At 35.4% G+C, this 17,832-nt stretch overlaps 1 protein-coding gene and 1 long non-coding RNA gene across 3 annotated transcripts in view; one reads left to right on the forward strand and one right to left on the reverse strand.

The window, feature by feature from the left end:
- The window catches only part of LOC127953363 (zinc finger protein 271-like), a 280,227-nt gene extending 272,022 nt beyond the window's left edge, over positions 1–8,205 (forward strand). Inside the window, exon 4 of the mRNA XM_052552587.1 lies at positions 6,766–8,205. Within this exon, the coding sequence (XP_052408547.1) occupies positions 6,766–6,782 (17 nt within the window). The 3' untranslated portion in view covers positions 6,783–8,205. The remainder of the gene's footprint in view (positions 1–6,765) is intronic.
- Positions 8,206–8,662: 457 nt separating this feature from the next.
- On the reverse strand, positions 8,663–15,789 carry LOC127953461 (uncharacterized). Of its 2 annotated transcripts, none has more exons than XR_008153192.1 (11): positions 15,596–15,789; positions 15,273–15,303; positions 15,037–15,175; positions 14,887–14,937; positions 14,589–14,731; positions 14,439–14,489; positions 14,012–14,182; positions 13,743–13,868; positions 13,284–13,495; positions 10,885–10,965; positions 8,663–9,583 (listed from the first exon to the last, which is right to left on the reverse strand). It is a non-coding gene; the product is annotated as an uncharacterized LOC127953461 (long non-coding RNA). The 2 variants fall into 2 exon arrangements; XR_008153193.1 differs by having other exon boundaries at positions 15,037–15,144; positions 15,596–15,788.
- Positions 15,790–17,832: the final 2,043 nt, after the last annotated feature.

Here is a 17,832-nt window from a genome sequence, read left to right on the forward strand (position 1 = left end):
CAAGAATGTTGGGCACACAAGTACTGTGGCTCTTTTGCCCCATGGCCACGATGGCCAAGCCAACATCAAAGTTAGTTCACTAACTTTTAATTGTAGTTATTATTATTATTATTATTATTATTATTATTATTATTGTTTGTATTTACAATGCACAAACCAGAAGCAATGGTATCTGCAGAGAAGGGTTGGCCATTCTCAAAAGATAAAATAGAAATGTTATTTACATTTTCATTTTTGTGTTTCAGAGGAAAAATCTGTGTTAAGGTATCTCTCCATTCCAGACCATTCTGAAAGAAGAGTTTATGCAAACGCATATAAAATAATTTAGAATCCTGGACAGAGATCTCTTGAGGGTATTTAATTGGTCTGCCCCCACGTAAGATTTTTCTAGCTACTAATTGTTCATTTGTCATTATTCAACTAATCGCAGATTTATATTAAATTTACATCTACAATCCATAATGAGTCTTAATATATTCTGCGCTCAAGCACATGCATTAAGTTTGTCACAAAGCACAGGCAGAAGTAGCTTAATAATTGTGAAAAAGGAGACCTTTTAATTATTTATTAATAAAAAAATGTTTTCTTGTCGACTGCAAGATGAAATTCCCAGTGCTGACTCTCTCCACAGAGAGAAATGCAACCTTCACAGATTACATAATGCTTTAGTTTTGAATTGATTCGTTTGAAAGACATTTCAAGCTTTCTGTAGATATATTTTTTATGTATGTGAGACACCCCAATTTTTATTTATTTAATTATCAGGAAAAAAATTCAAGTGATCGAGAGGGTTCCTCCCTGTCATGCATGTGCCTTAATAATTTTAATACATTTTTTACTTAAATTATATGAAAGCAAGTAAAGAAAGCTCCCTTTAAAATCACAGAAGTTGTCAATTATTGAAGCTCTTTTTTTAAATTGTGTGCATTTTGCTGATTATAATGAGAGAACTTGAGTTTAAATGTGAGGATGTTTTATTAATCAGTCCATTCTTTAGAGTTTCAAGGATTTAGCTAAATCGTGCAGGTTTAATTTAATCGTTTCTGGTTTTAGGCTATTTTTCAGGCAATTTTTCCCATTGTCTTCTAACCTAAAACAACAAAATGAACACATTCAATAGTGTTATGATTTTATGTGTCTAGGACTATCATTAATCCATTGACAAAAGATTTGTTAAGACTGTTGACAGTTTGGAATTAGACCAAGCGGTCCAAATTTAAGTATTATATACGTTTAATCATTTCAGCTTTTCAAGCTAATGTTAGCTTAGAACAGTAATTCTTAAAGTGAATTAACTAGTGGTCCGCCATCGCCCCCTAGTGGTCCGCGAAAAAAATGACCTAAAACTCTCCTCTTTGGAGCCAGACATTCAGAAACTGATGTGTGATAAGCAGCACCACCCATCTCATTAATATTCACGTTAAAGTTTTATATGGAAATCTCAAAATCTAAAATCCACAGATCTATTAGTTTTGTAATGTTCTAGTTTTGTTTCATGTGTAAAATCCCAGTAATTTCAGTGATAATGGACATTAAGGGGAACATTCTTTTCAGCATTTTATTGTTACCATAGTTACAACCATAGACTTCATATACCCACCACCTCAGTTTTAAACTAATGGAATGGCATTAAGTGGGACCTAGGCTGTTACAGTGTTTAATTGCAGGTCTTTTTTTTCACATGTGCAGTTTGTTGTTCATATTAAGCTGCAACTCATTTCGCGTTTACTTTTTCAAATTAAATAAAAATTAATATAATAATTTCTGATCATATCATTGCATTTGTGTTTGAATAATTAGTTTTTGACTTGAAACAGTCGCATATTAAACGTAAATGTAGCTTATCCTTCCTATTTTGTTGGTTTTTGGGGGCGTGTTAGAGTGGGATTCTGTTAGGTGGTCCTCAGAAAAAAAATGGGAGATAAAGTGGTCCTTGGGCTGAAAAAGTTTGAGAAACGCTGGCTTAGAAAATTTTCACATAGCCTAACCTCAGCAGCTGCGCGGGACAACTTCAGCAAAGGTTTAAAAAGGTAAACTTCATCAAATGTAAGCATTATAAGATAAATAGTAGTTACGGTAGCTATAATGTCTAATAATATAAAAGAATAAATACCTTTTTGACCAAACAAAAGGGAAAACTCAAGTCAGTGTCTGAGGAAATCTCTGGATGACCGTTAACTGCTTGTAGTATAGCAGTCTGAAATGCAATATCTAAAATATATGTCCTAAATAACTTTTCTTGTCGGCTTACCAACAGTTTATACAAAACAAGTTTATTTGTATAGCACAAATAAACAGTTTAATACATAAATGAAAATAATTACTTTATTTGTCTTACCTGTGTTGTTTTCCACTTTCTTTTCTTTATAATTCCTTGTCTCCATTCACTTCATAAAATTCTTGTAGAGCTCCTGGGATGTAACCTTATTTTCTTCATTCATGCATAAACCTAATTGTAGCTATGTTCAATTATATTATTAAAGGGCATCATGATTTTGATGTTTAAATGCTGAAAACAGACTCCTGATTTAATGACATTTTTCATTACAGAAGTTACGCCTATTTTCTTTTTCCGGAAATGAAAATTATTAATTTAACATTAAATTTATTTTATAATGTTCAGAAATTATATTAAAAGAAAAATGCACGCATAATACTAGAAGAATGCAACCGGTTCTTGACTCGAGAACGAGTCAATCTTTTTTTCGTTATCTGGCTCGGCTCGATGTTCATCTTCAGTTCTCTCTTCACAGCAGTTCAGTCAGTGTACTGTTTGAGTAAATGAATTGCTTCAAATTATTTGTATTTGCTAAATTTTTAATACCCAAAAAAGGCACGTCTTAAAGCAGGTGGTAATTTGCGCTGCTCTTGGTAGATTGCACTGGTTATTGTGGGAATGATCTGCTTCGTCTGTTCTTTAAAGTTTTCATTGTCAGTAAATCACACACATAATTTTCCCTCCCATAGGTACATTTATGGAATTGCTCTCTAATGCTAATTTGGCCTGTTTAGTAAATCTCAAGAGCTCAAGGGCTCTTAAAGGGGTCATATGATGTGATTTCTATTTTTCCTTTTCTTCAGTGTGTTATGTAGGTATTTGTACATGTATAAGATCTGCAGAGTTACAAAGCTTAAAGTCTCCCACTAAAGGATTTATTCTAGGCAGAATCAGACCATGCTAAACGGCTCATTCAAACACGCACCCACACATTTACGTCAAGATGTGTAAATATTTGCGTAATGCCGCCCAAATGTCCATGCAAAGAAAGAAGGTGTGGTTTCAGGAAGTGTTGAAGCAGCCATGTCAGGGAGACGCTTTGTGTTTCTAGGACTTTATGTGGCCTTCCGAAAGTAGATGGAATCATTGTTAAGATTTATTTACAGAAGAACAGTACAACCCAGATGTTCAAATCTGTACAACACATTTAATGGATGACAGTTTGTGAACCTAGGAGAGTAGCCTATAAGGCTGGCTGTGCACAAAGGCTATTTATTAAAAAAGGTAAATTTTGACTTTGCAATGACAATCTTTGCAACAATTGTATTGTAAAATGCGCTACACAAATTGAATCTGGGGCTTATTCTGAATCAGCTACTGTAAGTGTTTTCTTAATAGTTTAAGTGTTTTCTATTGACTGTTAAAAATTTAGAGTTTTGTGCAGCGTAGAGTAACGCGTTGTATGTTTGCGTTTGTGTGTGAGGGTAACATCACAGCAGAGTAAACAGACTGTCAGAAATCATAGGACGTAAGCTGTCTTAACCGTGGCTTGTGTACTGCATCATCACTGTGTCTGTCACTTGACTCTGTTCCCCTTTCAGGCTTGAACTGATGGTAAAACGAAGGACCTTATTAACAGTCTTAATATTTATTTGTAAAGATGAATCTCGCGATTATGGGAAGGGGTGTTGCATTTCCGACGAGTGCTTGTGGTGTTCGCCCAATAACAATACATTGGGTCATTGGCCAATCAGATTAGCCTGTGCTTGTCAGAAGGAGGGACTTTGTTGAAAAGAACGTGTTTGAGAGAGGCGGAACATAGAGGAACAGTATATGATGTACAGTATTTGAAAAATAATGTTTTTTGAATCTTAAAGCATGTCAACATATTCTGTTACACCAAATACACAAAATAATGGTCTTTAAAATAGCATCATATGACCTCTTTAGGGATACCCCAGTAATGACTGAAATTGACCATTTTATTTTTTTTTTTTACTTTGCATTCTTCCTTGTTGTGTGGTTATTGGTCTTTGGTCTAGAGAGAGTCTTAAGGCAGAGAATTTGTTCTGTAATTAGAAAAATGGAAAAAAAAATTGTTTTTTTTAGGACATATTACCTTTCGATTTTGCAAATTGGATCAATGTTGAAATTTCGACGTGGATTCACCGTTGAAATCGTGACACTTGTTCACCGTTTTACCTTCATCACGGGTGAATTACGGTCGTTCTGGAGACCTTGGATTAACGTTGAACGAGATGTTGATTTTAAAAAGTGAATCGACGTTCATAACACGACGTTGTTTCACCGTCGTACCGTGCACCATGTATAAATACACAGTTGTATGTACCATTAGATCCTAGTTTACATTTAGATCCACAGTACAGGATAAAGGCAAAAAATCTAATGACGGGCAGCAATGGCTTTACAATCAACTTAAATATAAATCAAAATAACTACCAAATGCTCAAAATTGTAAAACAGCAGTTTTATTTTGGAAACACTGTACAAAACAGATACAAGTAATCCCAAACTTTATTTAGCAGAGTATGTATGGACATATTGTTAAAACATGTAGAATAACAATTCAAATTCAATAATATTTAAAAGTTTTTATCAAATAATTTGGAATATTTTTGCATATAAATGCACATTTTTTTGCAGCACTTGCAAGAGAAGCCCTTGTACCTTTATGACTGAAACCAGCTGATCTTTTATTATGGTAATGTGTCTCATTACAAGAGATGTGTTACATTGGTGCAGTGAAAATTTGCTGAACAGTTTGAAAAGGGAACCTTCAACCAGGGACGCTGTAACGGGAGGGAAGATTGGGACAATTTCAAGTTTACTGAAAAGTTCTTAAAAAGCAGGATTTCATTTATAGCATTTCTTTAAACCAGTGGTTCTCAAACTTTTTATACCAAGTACCACTTCAAAAATTATTTGTCTCTCTAAGTGCCACCATCATGACCAACATTACATTTCAGCATTGTAGTAGGCCTAACTATTCAGCTAACTTACAGCTGTACAGTTAAAAAATTAGACAGTTTTATTCCTAATAAGAATATTTATTGTTGTCAGCCACTTTAACATTGTTAATACACAGTTTGAACATTAACACTGCACTGTGCCTACATACAGGTAACGTACATGAAAGACTTAGTTTAAATTAAAATGTGTTATAACAAACGCAACATAACTGTACTGTACTTAATTGAAAAAAAAAAAATACCTCACTCAAAGATGAAATTAAAATGTATTAACATTAATATTTAATTGAGTGATTCCCCTGTGTAACCACTAGAGCGGGCCTGACACTGAGAACCACTGATTTAAACAATCCTAATTCATTTTTAAATTAACTCATTTAAATTGTACCAAAATTTGAAATTATATTTTTCAGAAAACACTTTGATACTATTATAAGAATAAAAACACATATATAACACACCTAATGCATGGGATTCATATCAGGAAAATGTGGAAAAATATCTAAAAGACAGAAATTAACACAATTAACCAGCAACACAACATCAGAAGAGCATCCGACTTGATCATCTGTGATAAAGCAATACAAAAATACACACACAGGTATTTTTTATCTTCTGCAGGTTAAAGGTACTTTAAGTTACCCATTTGTAAACTCTGGTAACGTTATACTTTACTATTTTCAAAAGATAATAACGATAGCGATTTTCTTACCTCATTTTGCCAGTAGGTTTGCAGGACCTCGCAGAACACATCTGACCCTTCTTGTGTTCACATTACAGTTTTTGTTCTCCATTGACATGTCAAGACTCAAATAAATATAAATAAATAACAGGCAAATCTAAAATAATTCCTGAAGGACCGAACAGTTACAACAAGCAGAAGCTCACAGTCAGCCGCCTCAGCCTCACTCACAGAAAGACGATAATCACGGTCATGTTTTTAAATGTAGAAAGGCGCGAAACGATTTATTGTCCAGTTTCCTGAATGACAGCCAGATTAACCAATCATTATCAAAGTAATAAAATCAATTCAATTCAAGTTTATATGTATAGCGCTTTTAACAATACAAATTGTTACAAAGCAACTTTACAGAAAATGTACAATACAATATTTAGTAATAGCTTATGGTGGTGACTGTCAGTTTTTTGCGCATTTGACAGGATTTTTAGAAGAAATTAATACAAGACGTAGTCAGCTAGACGATGAACATTATTAATGTTATTAATTAATAATTATTATATGATGCAGTCACATTTGTAGCAATATTTGTTAGTTCTGTTTGTTGATTCAGGGTCAGCATCATCTCTTCTCTGGTGTTCTGGATCCAGACTGGAGCTTGTGTAAATCCTAGTTACCACGGGATGTAAATCCCAGCAAAAACAGAAACAAATAGAGACATCATTAGCATAGCTGCTGATGTTCCAACAAAGTAAAATTAATTAGTTTAACCCAAGCTAAAGAATAATAATGTGTTTTAAATGACATCATGCTCTTTTTGTGAACATTGTTACATAAAATGCTCTTACTCTGTTTCTTTTCTTCACCCAATACCTTAGGACAGACCAGCCTGTGATCTCCTAAGACACTCAGATTCACCCCTGGTCACGATCTGTCCCACACCTGTGTCTCATCACAGTCCATCACCAGTGTCTGCACCCTGCCTACTGCCAATGTTATGGATTTCTGTTCTGGAGAGAGAAGCCATTCACAACATAATCTCTACACAATATCAAACTCAAATAATTTAGTCTTGCCAAACAGTTTCCCTGATTTGTTACTTTTGACTTGACTTGAAGCAGTGCTGTGCAGACCGATCGAAGTATGACATCACGGTACCATGAGAGCAATAAGACAGCTTCATATACTTTTGAATCGCTCTCACCATACTTTGTCCTAATTTAAGCGGTGCTGCGCAGACCAATTGAAGTTGAACATATCTGAAGTGTAAACTCTCACGGTCAGTTCTGGGTCTTGTGCAGTAATATGATGAGCAGGTGTTTAGTGTCATCACCTTACATTATTGAAATGCTACATTGACCTTGGGCCCGTTCTTCGTACGTCGCTAACTCAGTTAGCTGGATTTGATTGTTGACGATTTAGCTTAGCTGTTTCCTTATAAAAGTCCAGAAATTTGTCAAGTTTTTCGTCAGGTGTCATTTTAAATTATATGACATCATTACATTGCCGTCTTGCCACCAGCCAATCGCTGCACTGCTGATCATGGTTTCGAGTATCGATACATATCCCCTTTTAAGACAACACATGAACGTGAAATTATCTCAGATAACTCAATCCAGCGATGCTAATAATACACAACAGGTGTGTTCGAAGAACCCAATTAGCCGGATCATGATTAGTACGATGATCATCTTGGATGTGTCATTTGATCTCGGATGTAGTAAGCGACGTACGAAGAACGGGCCCCTGGATTGAGGTTTAAAACTGTTTCCTCCTGAGGTTTCTATCTTGTAGAGTTAAATATCTAAAAATGAGTGTCTTTGTAACCATTCTCAATATATACTGAAAACATTTTAATGGTGCTTTTAAATAAAATATTAAATGTAATATGTGAGGTAAACCATGGCTGGGTGTACATTCCACATTTTTTATATATGCTGTGGAGGTAAAGAACTACATGAACTGAAGCCATGAATCAGCCCTTAATTATAATAATCGGGGTGATCAATTCTGTCAAATTCAACACTGATCCAACAGCCCTGTCTGTAGTTAACCACAAATAGCAGGTTCAGCGGTGTTTGAGAAGGCTTGAAGCTGAACTTTCCAGGAAGTTATATAGTTATGTAGACAGGTAAGTGTTGGTGTGACTAATTATTGAGTTGTCTATTGCTCATAATTATGCTGTAGTTAATTTATAGGCAGGATGTACAGTAATTGCATTAAATACTGTATAGACTATTGAATATTTGTCTAAAACAATAGTGAATTTAACAAACATCTCAAGTTTAACATTTACAAGTGTGTAAATACTACAGTAATGTTATTACATTTGAAGTACAAAATAATCATGTAGTTACTTTATTTGGAGTAACTTGCTCAACATCATATACATACATATATATATATATATATATATATATATATATATATATATGTTTACATTTAATCGTTAAGTACAATCACTAATCTTGTAATGTTGAACACTTAAAACCTACAAGTAGTCAATGATCTCACACCCCAGACAGCACACATACGTTGTGCCGATGTCGAGCCGACCTACAAAATTCCATCGGGACGATATCGCTCAGGGAGCGTTTGCTAATAGGCAAGATGTCTCGGCGACGTCGGCCTCTGATCGGAAATGCTCTCCGGCCGATGCTGAGACGATACATCCCGGCCGCTCTGCGTGGACGCGGTTCACCGGCGTTTTGCTCATCGTTACGGACCACCCGCGGCTACCGCAGCTGGTTTATAATAAAACAATACACACCACTCTCAAGAACAGATGCAACTTTATTAATATTTTCATTTATTTCATATTACATGTACAAATACAATAACATTTACCAGATGCTTTGATCAAAAGTGGATAATTCGGGATTATTTGTAGTCTTTTGAACATTAACCATGATTTTACTACAGCTTTTGCAATAAAACCATAGAAAAAACAAAATCAACCATAGTTTTACTACAATCACCATGATTTTACTACAGCTTTTGCAGTAAACCCATAGTTAAAACAAAAATAACCATTACTACAGTCCTTGCATGGTTAAATGTTGTATGAGTATAGCACCTTTTGACAATACTTATTTCAAAGTAGGTTTACAGGAAATGCATGTTTCAAGGTTACAGTTTAAAAAGCCAGAGATGACTGAGACTCACTGGGAAGACCATCTAGTTCATAATAAAAAGTCATGTGTTCAGTGCTGTCAGCATCGCATGCTAACTTTATACCAATAACTTTTTAAAAAGAGTTACATAAACACAAAATAAAACCAGGCAAACAATACTAGTTAAGCAATTAAAATGTTTTAAATTGCATGATAAAAGTTCAAAAATATTTTCTGATAAAATCTTACTAAACAAGTCTCTAGTTTAGTATTCAGTTAACATTAACATTATCTTTCAACATTTTTAAAGTGATGCTTACAAATAAAAGGGGACATGTAGGTCCACATAACTCAGAGAGTAAATATTGTTCATTTACAGATATAAGAGACGTTACAATAAAGCAGTTTGAAAATCATCAAATTTACCCTTATAGGCAAAATAAGGATAATATTTGTTTTGTGTGTTCATGTACAGTTGTCGTCTGTAGTCTCTGTGAGCGTTGGTGTCATCTGAAGTCTTCACGAGTGAGTTTGGATTCAGTCTGGAGCTGGTGTAATCTCTAGAAACCTTGGGATGGCCATCCTGAGATAGAAACAGGAAATAAAAAGGAGAAAGTTTAGAATTGCTGCTGCTGTTCATATTATTTCAGACAAAATATTATTTATTTAATCACATATAACTGGAGTGCATGGTTATTATTAGATGTGTTGTGTGAATACTAAACTATGTATTTTAATTTAAACAACAACAAAAAAGTGTGTCCGAGCCCCAAATATTATTTCGAAGGCTATTTTCAAAGTAAAATACCAATAGGTTTTGCTTCCTTTAGTGGACTCTGATAAATTCTTGGTGTTAGAATTTAGTGACCTCACTACAGGCCATGCACCATAGATGCTGCTACCTCAATTTGAGCTTATTTTGCATATATATATATATATATATATATATATATATATATATATATATATATATATATATCTGATTTAATCACAAGTAGGTTTAATAAACGCACATCCACTTCCAATTCACCAATCAATAAACAAAAATCGACACACTGCCACTAATGCTCTCAAAAATCAGTTTATTGATGAAGTGTTTCACGTGATCCCTGTAAATGTAATATTTGTGGAACAGGCATCTCTTTAGAATGGAATACACATTTCAGTAGGTGGAACATTATATTTGTAATTTATACTACCGTTAAAAGTTTGGGGTCAGTACGATTTTCTTTTTACCTCTTTGAGAAAAGTCTCTTCTGCTCAACAAGGCTGCCTTTATTTGATCAAAAGCAAGTAAAAAAACTGTAATATTGTGAAATATTACAATTTAACAACAGTTTTCTACGTGAATATATTGTGAAATGTAATTTATTTCTGTGATCTAAGCTAATTTTTATTACTCCAGTCTTCAGTGTCACATGATCCTTCAGAAATCATTCTGATTTGCTGCTCAATAAATATTTTCAATTATTATCACTGTCTTATCAATTATCAAAAGTTAAAACAGACATTTCTGTTTCAAACACTGTACTGTTTTAAAACTTTATTCATCAGAGAATCCTGAAAAAGTGAAGGAACACAGCTGTTTTCAACACTGATAATAGTCAGAAATGTTTCTTCAGAAGCAAATCAGAATATAAGAATGATTTCTGAAGATCATGTGACACTGAAGACAGAGTAATGATGCTGAAAATACAGCTTTACCATCACAGGAATAAATTACTTCTCTAAATATATTCAAATAGAAAACTTATTTTAAATTGTAGTGAATTGTATTCATTTCATATGTTAAACTGTGGTTGCCATAAAAGACTTTCAAAAACACAAAAAACCATACCTTCCCAAACTTATGATACAGTTGTGTATGTTCAAGGTTGTACTTACTGGTCCTGCAGTTTATAGCATCTTTAAGATGTTGTCTGACAGCAGCAGTGGGCCGTCAGGGTGAGCAGGGCTCTGCTGGCCCTATAAAAAACAAAACTGTGTGAAAAAAGCTTTTAAAGACTATTTAGTTATCATTTACATTTGTGTAATGTTCACAAATTGCTTGTGATTAGTTTAGTTGAGGTTGACCTGGAATATCCTACATTACAAAAAGTCTATTGCCAGCACTACAGATTGTGCTACCCTTTTGATGAAAGAAGTCACATCTGATTTGTTACGAGCATTAGTGACAGAATCATCAGCAAATCAAATTTTGACATTCAATGACAGCACACCCTCTGGGTCTAGAGACGTGCCCAGTGCTACCCCCAGCGTTAGACTGCCCTTTTAGTCAGGGATTTCCAAAGTACGAAAGTGAAATTAAATGAAAAGAAAATACAGCCTACAGACCTGGTTGCCAATCTACTAAAATGTTTTTTTAAGGTGCTATTTTGCAGAAAAAAAAGAGAATAACTGAGAAATGAAGACCTACAACTGAGAAAGGAAGACCTACACCTAAACTGAAGGCCAGCAACATTTTTATGCACCATTTCAAAGATTGCAACTACGAGTGCTATGAGTGGCTAACAGTTAACACCAAGCACAAGTTATTTTGTTGGCCGTGATTACTTTTTAATCTGAGTCAAGGGACATGGAAAGAGTTCTTTATTATTTGATGAGTATTGTATCATGCACATTGTTATAAAAGAGGTCAACCGATTCATTGGTTTTGCTGGTTAATCGGCACCGATAGTTGATTTGTAGAACTATCTGCAAAATCCATGGAGATATTTTTCCGTGTTGCGTTTGTTTTGCCATGTGACACTGTGCGCTGCACAGAGTGGGAAACTTCAAACGCGAGTTTAAAAGCAGCCGTTCACATAGTTATCTATTAAATAACATTATATTAATCTCAAATCATTGTAAATTTACATAATGACTTCACCCTAGGCTATAAATTATGTATTGTGCATTTTACAGCAAAACGTTGGTCTTTCTGTGGCTCTAATACAGTCTGTATGCTTCATATAGAAAGCTGTAATACAGATTGCGCGTTTTCTTTCCGTTTGCTCTTTTTTTTTTAACACTGAACTTTAAACACATATGCCACATAGTTCATTCCTGAAGCAAACTTATGTCCGTTTGGTGATTAAATAAACAGTTTAGACCGCTGCTTGAATTGAATGTGACGCATCCGGTGTGTGTGATAACTGTGACTTCTCAAAGACGCTGCACATGATTAGATAATCATGCACTGTTCTAAAATAGCAGCAAATAAAATGTGATGCGTTCGGTGTGTAGGGTTGGGTATCGTTTGAATTTTATCGATTCCAATTCCGATTCTGCTTATCGATTCCTAGTTTCGATTCCAATAAGATAAAAAATCCAATATAAAAAAATTAAGTCAAACATTTAGATGTCAAACATGTTTCTGTCTTTTTACAAAGCATTCTGTTACAGCTGAATAACATGAGCAAAAATCAGCAGCTTACAAAACACTGCAAGAGGAATTTTGCCTGTGCTTAAAATAAAAAAATACCATAGCAAAAACAATTAATTAATAAAAATATTAAAGTGTTAAAGAGAAGTAACCAGTCAGTAGTAAGATATGAACAAACAAATCAATTAGCAATATCCTAAATACAACTAAACAAAATTTCAGATACAGAAACTGTAATTAAAAGTTTAAAAACACTGCATAGTTTTCTTTTTATAAATAAAATAAAGATTAATCAATTAAAGTTATTAAATATATTCAGTCGAGATCAGTGAATGATTTTCTTTTGTTTCTTTTGTTCTTTGATTAACATTAATGACAGACAGCGCGTTTATTAGGCTGTTGTCTCTTTAAACAAAAATACTGTACGTGTGTGTTTTCTTTCTCATCTGTTTACATTCATGTAAGACAAAAACGTTTGTGTTTATGATGATATACTGATGTAGTTTTCTGTATATTTTCTGTATATTTCTGTATATTGGTCGACAAATATGAAAGAAGTCAGTTTCGGCTCGGAACAACCTTTTCTACAGTTGAAATACATGGAATGGTCCGACAATGGACACAAACCCGGGAACCCACAGCGCGACCGCAGACCGCTGCTCTCATTCAGTATCCATTTTGTTCAGTATTCATTTTAAAAACTATTGGTTTATAAATCGGTATCGGCCAGTGTGGTCCAAACTAGCTATCAGTATTGGAAAAATCCACTATCGGTTGATCTCTAGTTGATAATACTGTGGTGCTGTGTGGATGTCCAGACAAAAAAAAGGACCAAATCAATACCGTTGGCTACTGGTGATACATTGAGGTCTAATGAAGCGAAATGATCGGTATTTAGGAGAAAATGAACACTACTTACAACAGTATTACCTTTAATCCATAGCCTGGGCAACCAGCTGTCAGCACGTTCACAACTGTCTATAGAAACTGTCTATAGAACGTGACTTCTCTGTCGCATGACAACAGATGCACGGGCGAGATACTGGAGCTGATGACGCTGTTTGCCGGCGCAGCATCGTGATGTCTATCAGCCATCGGCGATGGACGATGACATCGTCAATCAGGCCAACCCTAACCAGGATGACATAATTAAACAATTGTACACAGATTAACCCATGTTGTGATAAGGGGAAACCGTTATATCTTGCTCCCGCCCATATTCGCAGCGGCGTCCGAAATAATTTTGCACGTTCAAAGGCTGGTGTGACCGCACCTTTACACATACGGCTGCGTTAGCTGTAACAGAGATGTGTAAGATGTGTACAGGTATCTAACAGTTGTTTACTGAAGGCCCTGACTGAAACCCCACGGTACTCACTGTCTGACAGCAGGTTCACTCAGACTCTGATCGTCATCACTGAAGAATCCAGGAACAAAACAAGCCATCTGACACAGAGTCAACAATATTTACTCTGCAGTTCCAGGTTCATTAGAAGGAAACAAGCTAGAGTAGAGGTGAAATGGAGATAAAAGACAGAATAATATGTAACAATTATAATAACATGTAATATACATATTCTACTACTAAAAATATAATCTTAAAATAACACAATCTATATTTTTAGTTTTAGGTTGAGTGTGACTTACGTTATGATGTCAGGGACTTCTTAAAATTGGTGAAATGTATTCTGAAAAAGGCATATTCCTGTTTTTCATGAGCTTCTTCAGGTCACCTGTATTTCTAAGTCAGAATCTCCCTTCAGAAATGTTGAAATCTTGGAGCTTCACTTCTGTTCTGTAGAGTTTCTTTCTGTCCTCCTGAAATCACAGAACAATTTGTATTAATATCTGTTTATCATGAAATATCGAAACTAATGTGAACTTGATTTCAGCCGATTACACTCTCACTGTAAGTGACGTCATCGATTCAGTAAATCAGCCTTTTCCAATAACATACTGACAAATCACCAGCAAAACATTCACAGAGCCATCAAAATATCTCATACACACACGAAGATTTGATTAAAAGCCCAGAGTTTCATCAACAAGAGCTCAATCTATATAGTTAGCCTACCTGAAAACTGCTAAGATGCTAACGGACTTTTTCGAAGAAACTAAACCGTTTCTATAAAATAAATTTAATTGAAACATGTCAATAACAAGCAAAAAACGTGTCAGGAACATTTGTATGTAATATTTGTGTGATTTTAGCGACTAAACTTACCCAAAACAGTGTAAACTGCAGGGAGAGACGGAGATTACTGCTTGCCAGTAACGGTTTTTGTGTTGACGCCCCGTTTCCATGGCAACTCTGCTCCCTGCTAGCGCAGGACTCAACGCACACACAGCATTTACACAAACAAACATCTAGAGTTAAAACATTACATTTATAAAGTACAGTCTCATTCAATAATCATTCAATAATTAATTTAAAAATCATTTTGTTTTAATCAAATCGAAGATTTGATTAAAAGCCCAGAGTTTCATCAACAAGAGCTCAATCTATATGTTAGTTAGCCTACCTGAAAACTGCTAAAATGATAACGGACTTTTCCGAAGACACTAAACCGTTTCTATAAAATAAATTTAATTGAAACATGTCAATAACAAGCAAGAAACGTGTCAGGGACATTTGTATGTAATATTTGTGTGGTTTTAGCGACTAAACTTACCCAAAACAGTGTAAACCGCAGCGAGAGACGGAGATTACTGCTTGCCAGTAACGGTTTTTATGTTGACGCCCCGTTTCCATGGCAACTCTGCTCCCCGTTCGCGCAGGACTTAACGCACACACAGCATTTACACAAACATCTAGAGTTAAAGCATTGCATTTATAATGTACAGTCTCATTCAATAATAAATTTAAAAATCATTTTGTAGTTCAGAAGCAACAGCAACAATAGCTCACCATATTATTTCACCGGATTATTTCTGAAAGCCTGTAAAAGAGTGAAAAACACGGTGAAAAAGCAGTCAGGACTTCTCTTTAATAACCCGCTTTTACATTTTCCCTCCGAGAAACTTCTGAAAACGCATTAAGGCGTTAACATTAATGTTAAAAAAAATCGCTACCGTGACCGTTGGCTCAAAAAGTTAACGGTAACATTATTTGAAAATAAGCCAGACTCTTCAGCTGCCCATAGACTGTATTACTAGTACTTTTTCAGTGTCACAAAATTAACAAAGTAGTATTTTTTGTCTAATTGAGTTGAAGTGAAATCGTAACGTTACCTCAGAGCCACAGATGTCGCTGGGATTATCCTCTTCTCTCTCTCTGGGTGGCTAAAAGAGACGAATACTGGGCACGCGCAAACAGAGAAGCGCGGCATCGGCCCGCGGTCGTGAACCAACTCAGGGCCGACGATTGATGAGCTGGAGAACAGAGCACTGACCAAATTATATCGGCCTCCGCCAGGCCGATGTTTTATAGATGTTTTAGGTGTAGAGGCCGACGTTTCGATATTGGGCCGACGTCGGCCAGACGTACATGTGCTGTCTGGGACGCGTTTATCTCCATTAACAGGGATAGTTGGACAGACCGATTTAAAAGTGTATGATGGATTACGTGGTTAAAACAATTTTTTGTGCTTTAGTTCTCGTTTGTTTCCAGTAAAGTATGTCACCTTTTGTCTGATCATTTAGAGCAATATTAATGATAACGTAACGCGCACAGTGTAATTCTGTGCACATAAGTAAAGAAAAAGTGTTTGTGTCTCCTTGAAAACATCAATGGAATATAATACATTTAATAAATAAATGTATGTCTACAAAATAATATGATGTTTGCTTTTAAACATGCTATATACGTTCTTGTACAAAGAAAAAAATCACAGAATATGGATTTTAAATGATCGTTATTTCTTCAAGTATTTTGATTCAACGTCGATTTTTGGTTGTAAAGGTCAGTATCGGTCGTCGATCAAATTTCGATGTTGAATCAACTTCACTATTTGGTCGGAACATCAGAACATTATTTAGTGGAAAATAAATTTATTTTTATAATTTATAAATTCATCAGAAAACCAGCAGTAGGTTATAATCGATTATGGTCTAGTACTGCTGAAGTGTCAATGTCTGCATTGCGAAGCATCGTAAAAATATTTATTTTAGCACCTCTATATGCTAAATTTAATTTATCGTTTAAGTGTCTATAGATGGATAATACAACTAACGTATTAAAATACTAACAAGGAAGTATCTGGTTTTGACTGAGGTTGATGCAAAAAGTTCAGTATAGAGTTTATTTTTTATTTGTTTGTCTGTTAATTAATGATGGTATTCCTTACTGCTGAAATGCATGATAATTTGTTTTAATGTTTAAAAATATAACAAAGGCCCATGCATTGGCATTATTCCACAACATCTTTGTAAATATATGTAAATGTTTTAGAGATCCATATGGACTCCTCTTATTTTGCAGCTACTTGTGACGCTAAATAATGGCATACCACAGAAACTGGAGGAAACGTCATGCTGAAGTGCTGTCTCTTGCAGATGATGATTCAAATAGCAGTGATACAGATGGGTTACTGAGGGCTCGGTTCAGTGAGGATGAAACTGATTCTTTGCCACCTTCAGCCGATGGCAACATTTCAGATTATGACTCTGATGCGTTAGTGCTGTCTTCTGACACTGACTCTGAGGTTGCTGACTATTTGTGTGATGATTCTGCAGAGGAAAGTGCTCCTGATCTGGGAGAGGAAATTGCAGCATGGGCAGCTACCAACAAATGCAAGCGATCTGGACTAAATGAACTACTAGATATTCTAAGGCGCCAAGGACATCGCCTCCCCAAGGATGCCAGAACCCTGCTGAAAACCCCTAAAAGAGTGGAAGTAGTTGATCTGTGTGGTGGACAATATGCCTACTTTGGTATTGCATCAGGAGTACTGAAGGTTTTATCCCAGAATCCTGTTTTCCATGAAGACCGAATAGATATGTGCTTTAACATTGATGGCATTCCATTATTTAAATCATCAAGTCTGCAAATGTGGCCAATCCTGTGCAGTTTCCATGATTTTGCACCCTTCATTGTGGCACTCTATTGTGGAAAAGCAAAACCGAGCCCAGTTAAAGATTACCTCTCTGATTTTCTACAGGAGTTGCAGCAACTTATGCAAGATGGCATAGTCCATGGAGAGAAAGCACTGCAAGTGACTGTAAAATCCTTTGTTTGTGATGCACCAGCTCGATCATTCCTGAAATGCATAAAGAATCACAATAGCTACTTCGCATGTGAGCGCTGCACAGTTAAAGGCACCTATGTGGGACGAGTTGTTCTTGGTGCTACATCGCCTGGTGTTGTTGCAAGGTCTGAAGCAGATTTCAGTAGACTTGCCTACAAAGACCATCAAATTGAGAAATCCCCACTGACACTAGCTGGAATTCCATGTGTTCGGCCATTTGCATTGGACTACATGCACTTGGTGTGTTTGGGTGTAGTTAGGAGAATGCTTCACTACATGCAG

The sequence above is a fragment of the Carassius gibelio genome, chromosome B3 (assembly GCF_023724105.1).
Source record: "Carassius gibelio isolate Cgi1373 ecotype wild population from Czech Republic chromosome B3, carGib1.2-hapl.c, whole genome shotgun sequence".
Lineage (NCBI taxonomy): Eukaryota > Metazoa > Chordata > Actinopteri > Cypriniformes > Cyprinidae > Carassius > Carassius gibelio.